General features: G+C 41.1%; 2 protein-coding genes across 2 annotated transcripts in view; both read left to right on the top strand.

Annotated features, from left to right (window-relative positions):
* The first annotated feature begins 1914 nt into the window (after window positions 1-1914).
* LOC125883588 (cerebellin-3-like) lies at window positions 1915-5076 on the top strand. Its single transcript, XM_049567999.1, has 3 exons — window positions 1915-2340; window positions 4426-4554; window positions 4721-5076. Exons 1-3 carry the CDS (start codon window positions 1968-1970, stop codon window positions 4999-5001), a joined length of 783 nt encoding a protein of 260 aa, XP_049423956.1. The 5' UTR covers window positions 1915-1967; the 3' UTR covers window positions 5002-5076.
* Window positions 5077-7836: 2760 nt separating this feature from the next.
* LOC125884326 (C-type mannose receptor 2-like) overlaps window positions 7837-19571 on the top strand; it is a 138441-nt gene continuing 126706 nt past the window's right edge. Inside the window, exons 1-5 of the mRNA XM_049569224.1 lie at window positions 7837-7903; window positions 8754-8823; window positions 9055-9244; window positions 9706-9896; window positions 10197-10389. Coding sequence (XP_049425181.1) covers window positions 8790-8823; window positions 9055-9244; window positions 9706-9896; window positions 10197-10389 — 608 coding nt within the window. The 5' untranslated portion in view covers window positions 7837-7903; window positions 8754-8789. The remainder of the gene's footprint in view (window positions 7904-8753; window positions 8824-9054; window positions 9245-9705; window positions 9897-10196; window positions 10390-19571) is intronic.

Genomic DNA, 19571 nt, shown 5'->3' with positions numbered 1-19571 from the left:
AAACAAGGAGCAATATGATAAGGAAAGAGTACAAAGTAATATAATGAGAAGGCAGCAAAAAGAAGCAAAACATATTAAAGCGAAAGTCTGATTGTCTGACTGATGGTTTAGAACAGGGGTGTCAAACATTCGGCTGGGGGGGCCAGACCCGGTTGGCCAAAGGGTCTAATCAGGCCCACTGGATGACTTTGCTCACCTAATAGTGATGCTCCTGTGAAAGCTAAGGCAGAATTTATACGTCTGCGTCAAATTGACACCGTACCTACCCTTTGTGTCGATGTAGAACCTCACTATACCCTGACGTGCACCCCCCCAGAAACTTAACTACATAACTTACGTCATGGTGACGCAGACCTTCTGTCTATTTTGGCAAGCTGAAACCATTTCCCTCAGTGGAAACAAAACTTTAATTTACTTCAAATTAGTTCGCTGCGAGGGTCATAAGGACAGAGGGATGTCGTATGCTGTAAAGCCCTGTGAGGCAAATTGTGATTTGTGATATTGGGCTTTATAAATAAAATTGATTGATTGATTGATTGATTGATTGATTGATTTAATTTCACAGATAAGAAACAATAAATTGCGAAGACAATAAAGCCTCCACAAAAATAGCATTTTAAGTCTTGTGTGTGATTTATCCTGGCTTCATATGGGTAGAGGAAATGTCAACTTGTTGCTAGGCTAATTTATACAATGTAAAATGCCATAGGCTTGTGCTAATAATGTTAGCATCCTATTTTTGTATGGAAAACGTGTTTAGTATAAGTCAGTCGTTTTGTCGTGAACCTTGTGAGCTGTAATGGAGTCAAATTTTGTAACATTACCTTTGTTAAATGTTTCTGTTGTCCCTGGTTTTATATGAGTAGAGGAAACTCCACTAGCTGCTAGGCTAATTTATACAATGTAAAATGTACGTAAAATGTTAAAAAACATTAGCATGTTGTATTTGTGGGGAAAATGTGTCCAGCAAAAGACAAATGCTTTTTTTGGGAATGCTGCGAGTTATAGTGAAGCTAATTTGTGAACTTGTGTTTGAAATTGTCTCTATTAAGCCATGTTTAATGTGTGTTTAATGTGTGTTTTGAATCAACTAAATGTTACAGCACTTCACAGAAACCCTGCAGCCGACTAGTGTTTTGGAGGTGTAACTGCAGAGCGAAAGATGCTCAGAACGGCCTAGGCCACATCTGTAGGCTAGGGCGTAGCCTCTGCATAGAGCTGATGATTGATCAAATCTGATAAAGAATACAGTCAGATCATTTACCCACTTCTGGTCCCCTACAGGCTGGGAGTTTGAATCCTTAAGACCAGTGATGGTTTGAGGCCCTACCAGACTCCGCTGACATTGTTCTGCTGCAGCTGATCCTCTGTCTTCCTCCCGTAGTTGTTTTTTTCAATGGTGCTACAATTACTACTGACATTCAATGTACCCTGAATGTCCCCACCACCACCACCTCCACCATACACACAAAAACACATCCCTAAATCTTCTCCCTCTAGCTTTTAATAGCTACCAGAGAGTGGAAAAAAAGCAGGTTTAATGGTACAAACACCGAGTGTTTCTTTATATGCTTGACCTCATGGAAACATGCAGTCATTGGGATTTTCTTGTGCCAATTTTCAAGAAACTTGGTTAAAATTTGCACTAAATTTGGATAGAAACCTGGCTTGTGTCAACAGACTTCTGGCATGCACTTTATTTATCAAGAAGGAAATTGAGATTAACTTTCAATCCAGAGTAAGGGGAAATGAAACTGGACAACAACAACACAAATCAAGGACTTTCACTTTGATGTTGACTGATGATTGACCTGTAATAAACAACTGTCACAATGCCATGAGGAAATAGGGTAAAGTTTATTAGCTTATCTGATGTTTTTACAGCAGCTTTGACTTTGACTTTCTTATAAATACGTTCCTTCTCGCTGTCAGTAAACAGTCATTTCGAGTGCCTTCTAAGCTGAAGAATGGAGAGACTTTCACTGATGATGGTTGTGTGTTTGCTTGCCGGTCTATCTGATTGTCAGACCAGAGGAGCGGAGACCCAAGTCACTGAGCTGACACATGAAGACCTGAATGATACCGGGGTAGAGAAGGATGCTCCCCAAAATCTAAACCAAGAGCTAGAGACACCAGCCACTTTGAAAAAAAACTCAACAACAACCCAGCTGACCTGTGAACCACCCATCTACACAGTGCTGAAGGAGCTGGGGGCTCTGGAAGAAAGGCTTGCAGCTACTGTGAGAGCCCTGGAGGAGACAAACAAAAAGCTGGAGGCCAGTGAGAGGAAGCTGTCTGCACTTGACAGCAAGGTGACTGAACTCGGTACAGTGGATCAAGGTAATAAAAAAATACCAAACAGATAATAGCAACATATCTACGCTTAAAAATATGAGCAACCTTCTCTTTTACATTCTTGCTTGGTGCAGCTCCCCTGATAGCCATAAGCAAAGTTTTCTTTTGAGAGGCATTTCCACCTTTTCTATACAAACATTGCTTGTATGCGTAAGTTTCACATTTTTGTATGCGTAAGTTTCACAGTTGGTGAAAACAGGCCAGTTTAGTGATTTATTGATTAAATGGAGGTAGATGAGCATACTGGCATGGGTAGAGAAGTCCAAACAGGAGTAACTGATTACACAGCTAGACAGGAATGGGAGCAGGAAAGAGGTGCAGGTAGTTAGGTTCACAGGTGTCAGAGTTCAGGTGGCTCTATAAGGCAAGGCATGAAGCAGCACGGGCAGTCTGACAACTGACTTGTGAAAACTGCCGTGTGGACTGAATGAGGGAAATGGGGAGCAGGTGGGTAGAGAAGATCAGGGTTGCGTTCAGCCCCAATAAAATGTAGCAAAATGTTGAATCAGAGGTGGTGTGCTGAAACCTGGTTTTGTTATGCAAGCGCACTGCCTTATAGTATGCTGGGGTTTCATTCAGTTTATTTAAAAAGGGCTTTGTTGGCATGGGAAACACTGAAATCTCAGTAAAATAAGGATTTACTTGGCATTTTTTCATATCCATGTTGCTGCTGATTGGGTAACACCGCGAACACACCCACCAACAAGAGAAGATGTGGGCTACAGCAAAGCCGCCTTACACACCGTTTCACACTGTTTCAAGAAACATGCTGTTCAACCCAGACACCAAAGCAAAATGGTGATCACTATGAGACTGAACGTACCCCGGCTGATGGGAGTGGCAGGAAAGGGGTTACTGCAGGGCAGATTTGGGAGTGAGGTTGAAAGTCTAAGGGCATCTGGTGGACAGGTAGAGAATGGCAATGAAGGGGCTGGGGGAGTGGAAATGTGGCCAGATGAAGGAACAGGAAGTTCAGTTCAGCATGCAATAGGAAGGTTAAACACTGTCAGACCAACTGCCAAGAAAAGGTCCATGGTCACTTTCCTTTTCTTTCCCATGAACAGCTCTGGCTTAAAGGTACAGTGTGTAAGATTTAGGGGGATATATTGGCAGAAATGCAGTGATGTTCTTAACTCTATAATCACCTGAAAAAAAAGAATCATTGTGTTTTCCTTACCTTAGAATGAGCCGTTTCCATCTACATAGGGAGCCGGTCTTTGTCCACGGAGACTGCCATTTTTTTCAAAACAAAAGCACTACGTTGAAGCAACACCCCGATTGACATTTTTTTTCCCTTCAACAACAACACATGGTTAGGTTTCGGAAAAAAGAACAGGGTCTGGCTTTGTAATCTCATGGGATGCAAACACTGCTGTCCTGGGTGAAAGTCAGTGTTTGTTGGACCCATCCACCACCCGTCCCACCCACTCTACTTGGACTTCTGCCACCTTAACTTTTGTTCTTGTCCTGCCGCGTATCATGCTGACGTTAAAGGATGGCTTTATTCGTCAGTGTCTGTCACCGCAAGTCACTGCCTTAGTGCTGGATTTCGATGACTTCGGAGCGAGACCAGGCTGAATTAACTCACCTGGTCTGTTTGTTTTGGAGAGGAGACCTCTGCGGGTAATTCCGCTCCTGGTTAAAACCTCCTGAATATCCGAATCTTAAGTTATCAGAAACAGATGTGAGCATACTTTAGCAGGTGCTTTGCTAGCGGCCTGTCTCTGATGAGCCCAACAGGGTAGGAGGAACACTGATTTGTAGCGTGAAACTGCTTTTGCTTATACAGGTTTTAATCACCCGGTTCAGGAGAGGAAAATACCTCTGCGGCTAAATCAATAAATGAACTCAATGAAGGAATTCTCACCAGGAGAAGTTTCAGCTGTTTGCAATCTGCAGTCCTCACCACTTGATGCCGCTAAATGCCCCTGAATCTTAAACACAACTCCTTCAAAGAATGATTGTGGACACAGTATGATGAAACTCTGACTTGCTGTTTATCTTGAACTTCTGAATTAAATAAAAGGAGAAATTTCAGAATACTGATGTGTTCATGTTTACATCTCTCAGGGCAGAATCGGGTTGCATTTTCTGCTGCACATCCAGTACAGGGCACCATCGGTCCTGTAAATGTTGGTCATGGTCTAGTGTACGATAATGTTCTGTCCAACATTGGAGGACATTACAGCCCAGTCACAGGTCAGTACTCAGTCTTCCTCTGCTATTCCACCACCTCTAGATTGGATGTACCAAAGTACCAGAGATAACTCTTAGTATTAAAGTGATCTTTCGTTCTTTTCCCCTCCATCTCTTCCTGTTGCCTGGTTACTCATTTAATTATGACTATATTTTGTCGTTGGTGCAGGTTATTTTACGGCACCAGTGCGAGGAGTCTATTATTTCACCTTCACTTCCTTTAACTGGGCAAATGATGGAGCCTCTGGTGGCAGTTTGTACCGAAATGGAAACCACATAGTGTCATGGTATGCTTCTACTCAAACTAAGGCCATCCCTGGATCTAACAGCGCCATCTTGCAGCTAGATGTTGGAGACAAAGTCAATGTTCGTCTTTGGGCAAATTATAAGATCAGTGATAATGGATCAAGGTACTGCTCATTCAGTGGATTTTTGATTTTCCCTGTGTGAGGTGCATTAATGTGATTTCATACGGGTCAAACCTTTAATAGAGGTGAAAAGATCACACAGTGTGATATGACTTTCTGCGGCTGTAAACACTTCATGTTCTGTTTATAAAATAAAGATAGGAATGTTATTCTGTTTTCTTTTTTTATGCTCAACTGATCTACTGTATGTTGAAACACATTGACAGTATTAGTAAGACTTGTATATTTGTATAAGGTCATCAATTTAACAGTTACCTTTCAAAAAAATGTTCAAATGTTGTCTTTTGGACGATATGTTAAAATGTCTGATTCCGCACTTGTTAATGATGTATTAGTTTTTTGATTTCCATCATTTTGCGATGCATTTTCATAATAATGTACCAGAGAAATAATCATACATACAATTATGATGATATAACAGCGCTTTACATTAAGAAAATTGTACTGCTTATAAAATTGTCAGTCAAGGTTTATCATTTGTAGTGTCATATGTCATATGTCATTAATTTATTTTTTTGGCAATATGTTCACTCTGGGAAGTCTAGTATCAAAAAGGACTGAGGGAAGCAACATAAGGCTAGGTGGGGAAAATCAGGAGTCAGTGCTGTTGTTAGCCCTTAAATTGCCAGTTAGGAAGCATAAAAAAGAATATCAGAGAGAGCCCAGGCCAAAATAATGAATAAGATAGCCCTGAATAAAAACAAAACCACGGCGCTGACTAACTGTCAGAAAAAAAAATACAATACAAAAGTCACAAAGAGCTCTGGACTACAAAGTGGCCCACCAACACACCAGCAAGGCAACACATGGCAGCCAAATGAGCAGCTCCTCAGCCTTTATATACCCCAGATGGTCAGATTGGCGACTGGTCCCTAGTCAATGGCACAAGACAGGGGAGGAGGAACTTAGGTTGAGGCCCAGAAAGGCTGAGGAGCAGCACAGCACAAGTTAGTTTTACATTCACCTATAGGATCAACGTTTCTAATATGAGGTATTGTATGAGACTTTGCTATCCTGACGTAGAGGGGATGGTGGATGTCGTGACACCTAGGCAAGACGCCTGCTAATATGCAGATCACTGCAGACCAACAGACAACAAAACCAGTTTCTTCTTAGCGAGTCATCACTGTGTTTCTAACATTTGTGCCAAATTTGAAGACATTCCTTCAAGGTGTTTTTGAGATAGTGTGTTCATGAGAATGGGACGGATACAAGGCCACGGTGACTTCGACCTTTAACCATCAACCTCTAATTAGATCATTGTTCAGGCCAAGTGGACGTTTGTGCCAATTTTTTTTTTTTTTTTTTAAAAACTAAGCTTTTATTTACATTAATTTCATGGATAAGAAACAATAAATTGTGAAGACAATAAAGCCTCCACAAAATAGCTTTTTGAGTCTTGTGTGTGATTTATCCTGGCTTCATATGAGCAGAGGAACTCTCCGCTCATCACTAGGCTAATTTATACAATGTAAAATGCCATAGGCTTGTGCTAATAACATTAGCATGTTATATTTGTGGGGTCTGCCCATTGGTCCGACATCCGATTGTTCCGACCATATTAAACTCATTGTTCCGAAGTCTCGTTGTTCTGAAATCATCATGATGCCCTGTGGTTAAGGTCTGGTTAGGTTTAGGCACAAAAACCACTTGGTTAGGGTCAGGAAAAGATCATGGTGTGGGTTAAAATGAAAAAGAAAGTGACAAACACATAAGCCGAGAGCCTGTTATAGGCCAAAACACAAATTCAAAACTTAAACATGATTTGCGGATTGTAAAAAATGTTTTTTATTGTGAATATTCTGGCTGTACTATTGTTGTCAGTGAGATCAGTATGTCATATGAACATTATTCCTTAGCCTCTGTGACATATTAGGATGATTTTATGACTATTTGCTTTAGATTTCTTACAGATATAAGGGACATAAGTTTGAAATGCAGTTGATGTGACCGGAAGATGTAGTCTCTTTCTGTTCATCCAGGGGTCACAGGTGACATTGTTGGTATACATACTTGAACTGCGCATGCGCAAAGGGGAATATTCACTGCTTAAAGCACCGCCTCTGGCGGGGACAGAAATAGAACTGTTTTAATCAGTGTTTTACTGGTTTTAATCACCTGGTCTGTTTGTTCTGGAGAGGAGGAGACCTCTGCGGATAATTTGGCTCTCAGTAAAAACCTCCTGAACAATAAACACTGGAGGAATCCTGACCTGGAGAAGCTTTCTGCAATCTGCAATCCTCACTGCTAGACACCACTAAATCCCCCTAAGTCTTACACACTGTTCCTTTAAGCTGAGTTTGACACCACAAACCTGTTTAAACACATACAAATTAAATTACTGTTGAAGCAAATAACTGAGAAACATGCATTTCCAGAATTTACAGTCAGTACAAGTAGTACCAGTACAAATATACTGTACAGGCTAACCTAAAGACTTATTTACTGTCGTATAAATGGACTTTAGTTTCACTGTAAACTGATGGCATTGTTGACTTTGCCTGTGAGTGTGAATGAAAAGAAACAGAATAACAACAAAAATATGTTCAAATCATTGCTGGCGTAACAATAATTATATTTCTGACAATGCAAAAAATCTATATTTTCAGAGTAACAAACATGAGTTCAGTTTATTCTCCTTATTAGTGGATATTTAGGGATGACACCTTGTTTTCTGCTCGTTGGACAGAAAACAGCAAAGTGTGTTCCTGTCTTTATTTCCTGGTGCATCATGTAAATGTGTTCTTGTCATCAATAGATCCTTTCTGGACTTTGGACATTTTTGACTTCAGTATTTTAATATTCAAATGCTGACGTCAGGTGAAGGCGGCTCAAAGAGAGCATCTACCTGGGGGACATTTTAGTCTTCATCAGCACACAAGGAGAGACACCAGAGTGAAGCGGCTGAGAGGACAACAGAAGATGTAAGTTATGATTCTGTTGTGTCACTTTGATATATTATTTATTGTGTGTGTGCAGAGGTGGACAGAAGAGTAATGTCTTTTTTTCAGTGTATATTTCACATCATTTCAAATCAAATCAAATCAGTTCAGCGTGTTTTACAAAGAGTGGACACAATAACAAGAACACCTGACATTATAATGCAAAGAAATCCAACAATGCTTCAATACTGTGAAGCTTTGTGAGGCCAGTGGACGTCTTCTTGCCCTGGGTTTTACCTCTCAGGCTCAGGATTTGGTTTATGGAGCTTTATGCAGCAGACATTACTCTGTGCTGAAAAGACACTACTTTCCCTCCTCTTAGTTAAGCCTTAATATTGTTTTATCTGTGACTACGTGTTATCCTCTTTTTTCTCATTCTGGTTAAAGAACCCGTGACGTCATCGTGTCTCACCCACTCCTGAAACACAATATGTTTTTGATAGTAGCAGTGTATTGTAAGGTGAATATATGAAAACCAGAGCATGATAATAAACAATATGCAGGGTTGTTGTGTCGCACTATACTGTACAGGTGTTTGTTTGTTATTGGCTCAGCCTGATGCATTACATTATTTGTGTTTTATTGAAAGAAGAAATTTTCATGAGCTGGAAAACAGTGACAGTTTCACAGTGTGAGTCTGTTCATGCAGGTTTCATCCTAATTTGCATATTAGCTGCTAGACATCATTCTGCTTCCTCATAAACTGGAGGGGGTGGTGACCTTTGTTTGTGTGTGTATTTCTTGTTTTTAATGGACATACAGTTAAGATGTTTAATGTTTATTTTTTATTTTACTGACAATATTTGTTAAATCCATTGTGTTTGGTTCACAGCACACTGAAATATCAGTTTCATCTAACAGAGCAAAGATGCAGTGGAGTCTGTTTCTGCTCCTTCTGATGGGTAAGTGGATCATCTTATCACATATACAGCAGTGCTGCTGCTGCTGCTGCTGCTGCCATGAAATGATTTCACTTTCACAAAGCTCATTCTTATCATGAAATAAAGAGCAAATCATCCAGAAACTCAGAAATCTAAGTGAATAAAGAGGCGTGGAGTAAGTAGTAGGTGTGTACTCATGATGTTGATTTAATGCTGTCTGCTCCATCACTGCAGCATTTCCTCTGTTATTAGGTCAGTGTTCCTTCTTCATGTGTCACCTCCATGAGTACCACTTTGTTGAAGAGAAGAAGAACTGGACTGAAGCCCAGCAGTACTGCAGAGAGCATCACACTGACCTGGCCACAGTGTCTGACATGACAGACATGGAGAGACTCCGTGACTCTGCACAGAATCAAGATGGAGCCTGGATTGGGCTTTACAGGTATGACATATATGCAGTGTAACTGGAACTGTGATGTGTGAGGATTACAGCAGATTGTGATAGAAATAAAGGGATGGAGTCCGCTCAGGTGCTCTTTTTAGCCCTCTTGGGTGCGCTCTGACAGAACTGTTTGGGTACACTGGAATGGATGGTGGCTGATATAAGATCTAATGTTTTCATATAATGAGCATTATTTATGGTCTTTTTTAGGGGCCTTTACAATAATGGCAGAATTGTAATTCTCACCCTTATCTTTGGTGTCTTCATATAAGATCAATTGTGACTCAAGGCCGACTGTGGACACCTCAGTGCAACTAACCAATCATCCCCATGTTGTATGACAGTGTGCCAGCTACTGAGCCTTTTGACAAGTGCAGACCAGATTTCACTGCAGAGGGTTGTACCCAATGATATGACGTGATATGACACTGTGATTTGTCCTCTTTTTAACCTCCTTGCAGCACCGCAGGAGAAGACAACAGGATGTGGCACTGGTCTCTGCCAGGAGTGGAGTTCAATGACACTAATACAAAATGGGCTCCAGGTGAACCAGATGATATTGACTTTCCTGCAAACTGTGTGTGTATACGTAATAACTTATGGTGGGACTCCCATTGTTCAAGGCATAAGCATGCCTTCATCTGCTACGATGGTGAGAATATGTTTCTTATAACCCAACTACTCACTGAATCACATATATACATACTAATGCTATTCATAATATTGAGTTATCCACCATATTTTGCCAAAATTCTGCCAATATCTGGGCTGGAATACAAATAAATTAGTTCATGTTTCACAGGTAATTAGTAATAATAATAATAATAATAATAATAATAATAATAATAATAAGAGTAATTATAAAACAGTCTTTTATGAAACTATACCACTTGAAAAAAATGTGTATTTCCTTAAGATATGGTGATGTAAGTTTTGTCTGTTTATCCCACAGAAAGGAGGCAATCCAACAAGACATTCCATCTGATTGAAGACAAGATTAAGACCTGGCCACAGGCTCAGAACTACTGCAGAAAACGTCACACTGACCTGGTCAGTGGAGACCAACAGTTAGAGGACGACGAATTCAAGAGAGAGTATAAGTCAGACAACTGGGTGTGGATCGGCCTGTTCAGAGACTCCTGGAGGTGGTCAGATGGGAGCAATCACTCTTTCAGATACTGGGATCTGGAGTTATTCAGAGATGAAGACAGCAGCAAGAAATGTGCTGTGACTCTGCTGGATGGAAAATGGAGCTCCGACGAGTGTAATAAAACAAAACCCTTCTTCTGCTATGGTGGTGAGTTTTGCAAGAGTCTGTCTAACAGTATTTGTTTTGTGCTACATATTTGTGTATGTATGTTGAATTTCTTTAATATATTCCACACAGGATTTCACATTTGAATTCTGTCTGTATTCTCACTTCAAGGAAATATACATCTGTATATTTCCTTTAACTGTCCGACTAAAGTGTCCACAAACTGTCAGTTTCTTCCATGGCAGATAAAATGATCCTGATCAAGGAGAACATGACCTGGGACGATGCCTTGAAGTACTGCAGAATGAACCACTGTGACCTGGTCTCCATCACCAACCCTGACGAGCAGCGATGGGTCCAAGAGAAAGCCAAGAAGGCCAACAGTCCCTACGTCTGGCTGGGACTGCACTACACCTGCACTCTGGGTTTCTGGTTCTGGGTCAATGAAGAGATGGTCACCTATAAGAACTGGGTCGCAGATGTACCAGCGGATGACTGTGACATGTCTGGAGCCATGGACAGAGGAGGAGAACATAAGTGGTTCAAAAAGAATGACAATGAGAAGTTTAATTTCATCTGTTCTACGTGCCAAACCCTCTATACTCACTGTTAGCAGGCCTTTGATTCATTTACTCACTTTGTTTGCAGTGCTGTGTTACTTTTGGAAACATTTACACTATAACATGTGTTTGTTGAACAGCATTCTGGGACATGTAGTAATCCCAGCCTGAGGGGGAGAGATGTGAAATCACCAGCAGACTTTTTAACAGCAGATTTAAATAGAGAGAAAGTAGCTACATTGAAGTCAGTTTCAAAGCAGCATCAGATTACTGAGGATGTGACCCTGTGATGGGTTTTTCTGTCTCTTTATTCTGATTCAACAACACCTGAGTTATCAATATTTGTCATTTTCTGAGCTTGTTGTTATATATTATTTCTCTTAAAGTGTGAATCTTTAATTCATCTTTTGAGGTTGTATTTAGTTTTCTGTATAATTCACAGTGTGTATGGTCGACATCTTTATGGTAGGAACTGGAATGAATACACCAGTCTACAGTGTACTGGTTTAATTTTGCTATATGTATTCAAATGTGGAACATTTTACTATATTTTCAGGTTTTGATAAAGATCTGGTGATGGTTATATTATGTAAAATCTTTGTCTTTGATTATCACATTTTTGGAGTTTGATGTAAACAGATAATTTCTCTCTCTGAAGCTGAATAAAGTGTTAAAAGACAGAGTGGTCCTCTCTTTTTTAACTTGAACAAAAGCTCATTTAACCCAAACTATTCTTTACTTAAACATTGTTTTTGTGCTTAAAGGTAACCGAACTTTAACTACATTGTAAAACTGATTGGTATTTTAACAGTGATTTGTAACAGAATGATGTCGTCCTGCCAAAAACAGCATCAGATCAGAAAACACTTTTAAACAAACTGCTGTTGATGATGTTTGTTTCATAAAACAATCACTTCCTGTTGTTTATTTTACAAGAAGAGACCCAGCAGACTCTGGATGTTCACATTATAATGTGCATAATATGTATAATTCATGATTATCATTATACCATACACCTAGTGATGGCCAAATGAAGCCTCACAAACCAATTTGTTTAGTTTCTGACCCCACCATATGGCACTCTTGGTTTAAAGATAAAGCATTTGCAATGAAGTGTGCTTTAAAACCTTTGTTGATCAGACAGCGCCATCTGGTGGTTTCAAAAAATAAAGACACTGGTTCATGAGGCCTCATTTGGCCATCACCACATACACCTTTCCTCTGATCCCAGTGTAAATTTCATCATGCTAAATTATGCTTCCTCGCCTCCTCTCTCCTCCCATGACCTGGAAATAGTTCCCCCTCTGCCATCAACAAGGATCTTCCCATCCCTTAAATACACCTCTAGGAGACAAGGAGAGAGGAGAGAGTATGGAGATAGATTTGTTTCATAATTATGTGTGTGAACAGATGGACAATCTGTGTGTAAATGTGTAATCTGTTAATATAAAACACCTTCCACAAATACAAAAATATTTTGCAAGTATAAAACGGATCTGCAAATACACAAACACAGTCCACAAATAAAAAAAAACTTGTGAATACATTAAATTAATTTGCAAATAAAAAAAATGCATTTGTGAATATCTTCCTAACATTTACAACTTTCAAACAGGCATCTGTGAACTCGAAAACGCACCCATATCACTCGGCCATTTTCGGATAGCACGTGATCATCGAGCATGCAGTCATTCTATGAGCTGTTTTTTTTTTTTTTTTCCCAATAATCAGTGATAAGTAATGTGCATTCATTGTTTTATGTTAATGTCATACAGTGAGTATTAGTGTGTGTTTATTTGTTCTATGTATCTGGCACACACTTTTGTATACATTAATGTTTGAGTATGAAAGGCACGGTGGCTTTGCTGCTTCTTCAGTTGGCAGTTATCAGCCAACTCATCCTTTATATTTTTCATTTATTCTTTCGAGGCGGATTAAAGTCACAATGCACTTCACATCTTGTTATTAGTGTACTCTTACTAATGTAGTTGTAATGTCTGTGCTGACCGCACCGTGTTTAGTTAGGTTACATGGTTTCAGTGAGGTTACGTTAACTGTTGTAAGATATGACAAGTGGCAACACCCTGGTTAAGGTCTTTGATAGAACAGCTGTTGGTGTTGGGAGCTCTTTTTGTTTACAAATGTCGTATTGTAGTTTTATTGTTCTTTGTTGATTTGTAAAATGCGCTAAGCTAATGTTAGCTACTGAAATGGTATGAGGCCAAAGCACCACCTGGGGTGTGTCTGTTCACGTGCCTTCTTGTTTTAGGGCATAAACCTAACCAAGCCTAAACTACAGAGTTGTCATGTCATAAAACTGACTGCTTTTTTAACAGTGATTTGTAATGGAATGACGTCGTCCCGCCAAAAACAGCATCAGATCTGTTGGATTTCGAATTCCAAACAATCTGCTGCTTGTTCCATAAATTGATCACCTCCTGTTTATTTTACCAGGACAGCCCCAGCAGACACTGGGTGTTCACATCATTACATGGAAAAACTTTTAAAAAATGCATGTGCAAGTAAATTAAGTATATGTAAGACATGAATTTGATCATCCCATCCACCTCTCTATGGAGTTAGATCAGTCTCAATATTAATAAATGCACACAGAAGGATTCACAAATACATGTTAAGATTTATACACACAAATATTTTCAATGCACACACATATATTTGGCATTTTATATAAATGTAAAAAAAAATCCACAAATAACCAAAAAAGTTTCACAAATGTATTTCTGATGCACACACAAATATTTATTGTTTTAAATATATGCAATAAAAATCCACAAATATATGTATTTTTATATATTTTATTTATTTATATATTGTATTTAAAAAGTATTTGCAATTTTCATCAAAACATGTGGATGTTGATACATTCATATACAAATGCTTTTATTTTGTGAACCTCAGCGCATTTGTGTGTGAATCTTTTTGAGACTCCCCTGACATGACCCGATCCACAAATGCATTTTTTCTACCAAGGGGCTATAGGTAGCCAATCAGATGTCTCCTTCCTCTTCAGCCAATCACATGAGCGTCCTGCCACCACCCCCATGTGGGGTATGTTTTAACATTATAGCGTCAGAAGGTGGCAGTAATGCACCACTACATTGTTTGCGACCGCCAAATTAATACAGAAGAGAAGAAGAAGGTCAAGAGTGTATGTCTCATAGACATATATACATATATGCCATAAACGCACACCACCGCTGGCGTGGCGCGTTGTCCGTCAAGTGCCTATGGCAAGCCATTTTAACATTTAATCACTAAGTCCGACTATCCGGAATTACCATTATAGATATCTATAACGTCATTTTGACTAGTAGTAATGTCATTGTGACTAGTATGAATTTTAATTTAAGATATCTGTAACGTCATTCTGACTAGTCAAAACTGAATTACAGATATCTGTAACGTCATTTTGACTAGTCAAAACTGAATTACAGATATCTATGACGTCATTCTGACTAGTCAAAACTGAATTACAGATATCTATAATGTCATTCTGACTAGTCAAAACTACAGTTACAGATATCTGTAATTCAGTTTTGACTAGTAAGATTCAAACTATTTTTGCCATTCATGTGTATGGGGTTTGTCATTATAGATATCTCCAATTACATTATGACTATCTATAATTCCAGTTTGAGATATCTACAACGTCATTTTGACTAGTCATAATTCAGTTACAGATATCTACAGCGTCATTTTGAATAGTCATAATTCGAATTCAGGATATCTACAACGTCATTTTGACTATCTGAAACTCAATTCAAGATATCTAGAAAGGACCATGTAGATATCTTCAATTGATGATAATTAAAGATATCTTGAACTTGAATTATGACTAGTCAAAATTAAATTGTAGATATCTCAAACTGGAATTACAGATATCCACAATTCAGTTGCAGATATCCGCAATAACAATTGCAGATATCCACAACTACATTGGAGATATCTATAATGACAAACCCCATACACATGAATGGCAAAAGTAGTTTGAATCTTACTAGTCAAAACTGAATTACAGATATCTGTAATTAGAGTTTTGACTATGCAAAATCTAATTACAGATATCTTGAATAAGAGTTTTGACTAGGCAAAATTATGTTGCAGATATCAGTAATGAATATCCAGTCTAGCGATTAAATGTTAAAACGGCTTGCCATAAGGATACATCTGATTGGCTACCTATAGCCCCTTGGTAGAAAAAATGCATTTGTGGATCGGGTCATGTCAGGGGAGTCTCAAAAAGATTCACACACAAATGCGCTGAGGTTCACAAAATAAAAGCATTTGTATATGAATGTATCAACATCCACATATGTTTTGATGAAAATTGCAAATACTTTTTAAATACAATATAGAAATAAATAAAATATATAAAAATACATATATTTGTGGATCTAACTCCATACCTCTCCTCTGATCCCAGTCTAAATTGTTTCATAGACGTAGACTGTATAAATCCTGTTTTAACAAGAAGCATGATGAGTACACGTTAATATTCTGTTACTGTGTTCTGTGGAAACTGATGAACTGAGACTTTAAGTATTTTAGGATGATTCTCTGCTGTGGATTTTTTTTTAACAAAAAGCTTTGCATTAATGTTATAGTGATGTAACATTTACATGGGATTTGAAGAGATAAGTGAGCATGGACGGGGTTCTTTCCTGGAACTAATTTTCCTGTCTCTCCACCCAACACCCTTCTATAAAGACAACAAAAAACAACCAGGCTTTGTTCTCTACTTGTTTCCCTCTGCACATGCAAAATGTCACCTGCAAATAGAAGCTATTTGAATAGACATGGAAAAATGATGTCACACTTACAATGTTAGGGGCCCAACTTGAGCTACAATGTGAGTTTTGGTTGTGTGAAACATACTAAAAAGCAGCAACAAGACCCTAAACCACAAAAAAAAGAGAAAGAAAAATAGTTTTTTTGTTTTTTTGTTTTTTTTTACAAAGGTCCAGGGTGTAGGATGTAGGGGGACATATTGGTAGAAATGGAAAATCATATAATAAGATGTTTTATTTAGTGAAGTGTATAATCACCTGGAAATACAAATCATCATGTTTTTGTACCCTTAGAAGGGGCTATTTATATCTACATATTTTACATGTACATATTTTTTCAGTTTCAAATAACCTCCGTCCATTTGTTTTGGAGAGAAGGGGATCTCTGCGGATAATTTAGCTCTTGGTATAAACCCCCTGAACGTCTGCGTCTTAAGTTGCAGAAAAAACAAGATAAGCCCACATTAGCAGGAGCTCGGTGAGCAGCCTGTCCACGACGTGTCCAACAACATTAGAGAAACACTGATTTGTAATATAAAACGAAAGTTACGAATGTAACTACGGTTCTGTGAATCCCGAATGACCGCCAGAGACGGTGCGTTAAGCACTGAATATTCCCCTTCGCGCATGCGCAGTTTGAGTATGTATACCAACAATGTCACCTGTGACCCTTGTATGACCCGAAAGAGACTATATCTTCCGGTGACATCAGAGGACCATTTCCTACACAATATTCTCTTGAGAACACGAGGATTCTGAGTGACAGAGTGCTCTGGCGGTCATTCGGGATTCATAGAACCGTAGTTACATTCGTAACTTTCATTCTATTTCATCCCTGCACCTCAATGAGTAGAATCAGAGGATTCTGGTAACAGGACCACACCCAGTGGATGGGGAATGGGAACATTCACCCTGTAGAACGTAGAGAAAGTGTCTGGTGATGCCCATGAGGCAGCAGCACAAATGTCCTCCAGGGATACTCCTCTCAGGGCCGTCCAAGATGTGAAGACACTCCTGGTAGAGTGGCACCTCACACCAGATGGCAGAGGACGGTTACTCGCCCTATATGCATTGCGGATGACATCCACAATGCAGTGTGACAGACGCTGTTTAGAGAGAGCGCAACCCTTGCTAGGGCCAAAGGATCAAACCGTGCAAGCCTTATAGGCTGGATGAGGTGCGAGCGTGACAGCACCTTAGGGAGGAACGCTGGGTTCAGCCATAGAGTGACCCCTGATCCATCTGAGTTCCACCTCAGACGTGAGTCACTGACAGACAGAGCATGCAGCTCACTGACACGCTTCGCAGAGGGAATGGCCAGGAAGAATGCGACCTTATATGACACCCACTTCAGCTCTGCCTGTGCCAAGGGTTCAAAGGGAGGCCTGCATAGTGCATCCAGCACCAGGGGAAGATCCCATGCTGGGGGTCTCGTGGCTCTTGGAGGAAGCACCCTCTGAGCCTCCTTCAAGAAGAGGGAGACCAGACTGTGGCTCCCCACTCCGCACCTCTGCTCTGCCAAAGAGGCTTCAGTTGGTGTGTACCACCTCAGGGTGGAGGCGCCACTCCCCTGATGGAGGCTTTTGACGGGAGAGGAAGTCTGCAAGGTGGTTCTGCTCTCCTGGTAGATATATTGGCCATAGGCTGATCAAGCGGGGGGCTGCAGCAGCTGTGCAGACTTGGCCCCACCCTGATGGTTGATATGTTCCATGGTTGAGGTGTTGTCTGACCGTATGAGGACATGCTTGCCTCTCAGGTACGGCAGGAAGTGCTTGAGAGCTAGGTGCACCGCTTGCAACTCCAGCACATTGATGTCTTCAGCGCGGTCGTCCACAGACCACCGTCCGTGAGCGGTTCTGCTCTGCCACACTGCATCCATCCCAAGGGGCAGGCGCCTTGTCATGTAGGAGCTGTCCCTCCACGGGGCCAAGGCGAGGAGACACTGCTGCGACACCCTGAGCTTCCTGCGTCTGTGCTGCCTGGCATCCAAGTGGAAGCTGTTCAACCACCTCTGCAGGGGGCAAGCCCAATGGAACACCAGATGAAACGGATGTTAGTTTGCCCAAAAGCCAAAGAAACGTGACCAAGGGCAACAGACGTCCCCTTTGGAATAGGGGAAGAAGGTGCAGGATGTCTGCCACACGGTGGGGGACAGTCAAGCTGTCATAGTTACAGTGTTCAATTCTACACCAATGAAAACTGTGGTCTGAGATGGTTCCAGACAACTCTTCTCCATATTTATCTTGAGGCCTAAGTGGGCCACGTGGGACAGGAGATGCTCTGTATCTTGGGACACCTGAGTCCGGGATGGGGCACAGATCAGCCAATTGCAGAGGTACGGAAGAACCTTCATGCCCTGAGACTGCAGAGGCGCAAGGGCCGCTGCCACACATCTTGTGAACACCATTGGGGAGACGGAGAGCCCAAATGGAGAGTCCTGAACTGCCAGTGGCGGCCTCAATAGGCAAAACGCAGAAACTGCCGGTGTGGGAGCATGAAAATAAGCGTCCTTCAGGTCTATGGACATAAATCATTCTCCCTGGGCAACAGTTCGCAGAACATCTGCTGTGGTCAACATGTGGAATGGCATGACCTTCATAAACCTGTTCAGTCCCCTCAGATCTGAGACTGGACGAAATCCGCCGGTCTTTTTTGGCACGAGGAAGTATGTTGAGCAGAACCCCCTGGGGTGTGACAGGGGGTCTACAGCCTCGATGGTGCCCTTGGCCAGGAGAGCGGATAAGTTCGGGTCCAATGCTAGGGCTTTTGCCGGGTCGCTGATGACGGTCATTCTGACCTGGCTGGATGTAGGGGGCCGCCATCAGAATTGAAGCTTGTACCCGTGGGTTAAGGTGGCAACCACCCATGGATCTGAAGCGTGAGCAGGCCAGTAATTGAGCTGCTGATGGGAGAAATACCCGACAGCCGGCCCCTGAGGCCTCAGTTCATGGCCCCCCGGCCCCTGGGGGTCCTGGAGGGGGGGTGGACAGGATACAGGGCTCGAGGTTGCCTGGAGGGCAGGTGGGCAGAATCCCGAAAGTCACGGGCTGGCCTCTGCACAGTATGCTGAGAGGCAACGCTCACGCAGCCTTCACCAACACAGGTTGATTATAACAACGGACTATACACGCTGGCAACTGGGGAGCACTAATGCAACCCTCCAGCAGAAAAAACTCCAGAAACAGACAACATTAACTCAATCAGAGTAAATCAAGTGCCAGGAAGATGTTGCGCGAATGCAACTTTCATCAACAAGTTTAACAAAGTAGGTAATATAACATTAGTATGCAACAACTTAGGAGTTACATACCTTCTCCGGAGAGGGAAATGAAACACTGCCTTACCTGCAATGGGACACACCGCGTCCACACTGAACCAAACGTAGTTAAACACCTCTCAAGAGGGAAAGAATGCCGTCGCAGTTCCAGGTAGGTTTGAAATGCAGTTGATGTCACCGGAAGATATAGTCTCTTTCTGTTCATCCAGGGGTCACAGGTGACATTGTTGGTATACATACTTGAACTGCGCAAGCGCAAAGGGGAATATTCACTGCTTAAAGCACCGCCTCTGGCGGGGACAGAAATAGAACTGTTTTAATCAGTGTTTTACTGGTTTTAATCCACTGGTCTGTTTGTTCTGGAGAGGAGGAGACCTCTGCGGATAATTTGGCTCTCAGTAAAAACCTCCTGAACAATAAACACTGG

Source organism: Epinephelus fuscoguttatus, linkage group LG23, assembly GCF_011397635.1.
Source record: "Epinephelus fuscoguttatus linkage group LG23, E.fuscoguttatus.final_Chr_v1".
NCBI classification, from domain to species: domain Eukaryota; kingdom Metazoa; phylum Chordata; class Actinopteri; order Perciformes; family Serranidae; genus Epinephelus; species Epinephelus fuscoguttatus.
This window is presented reverse-complemented; position numbering and strand designations above follow the sequence as displayed.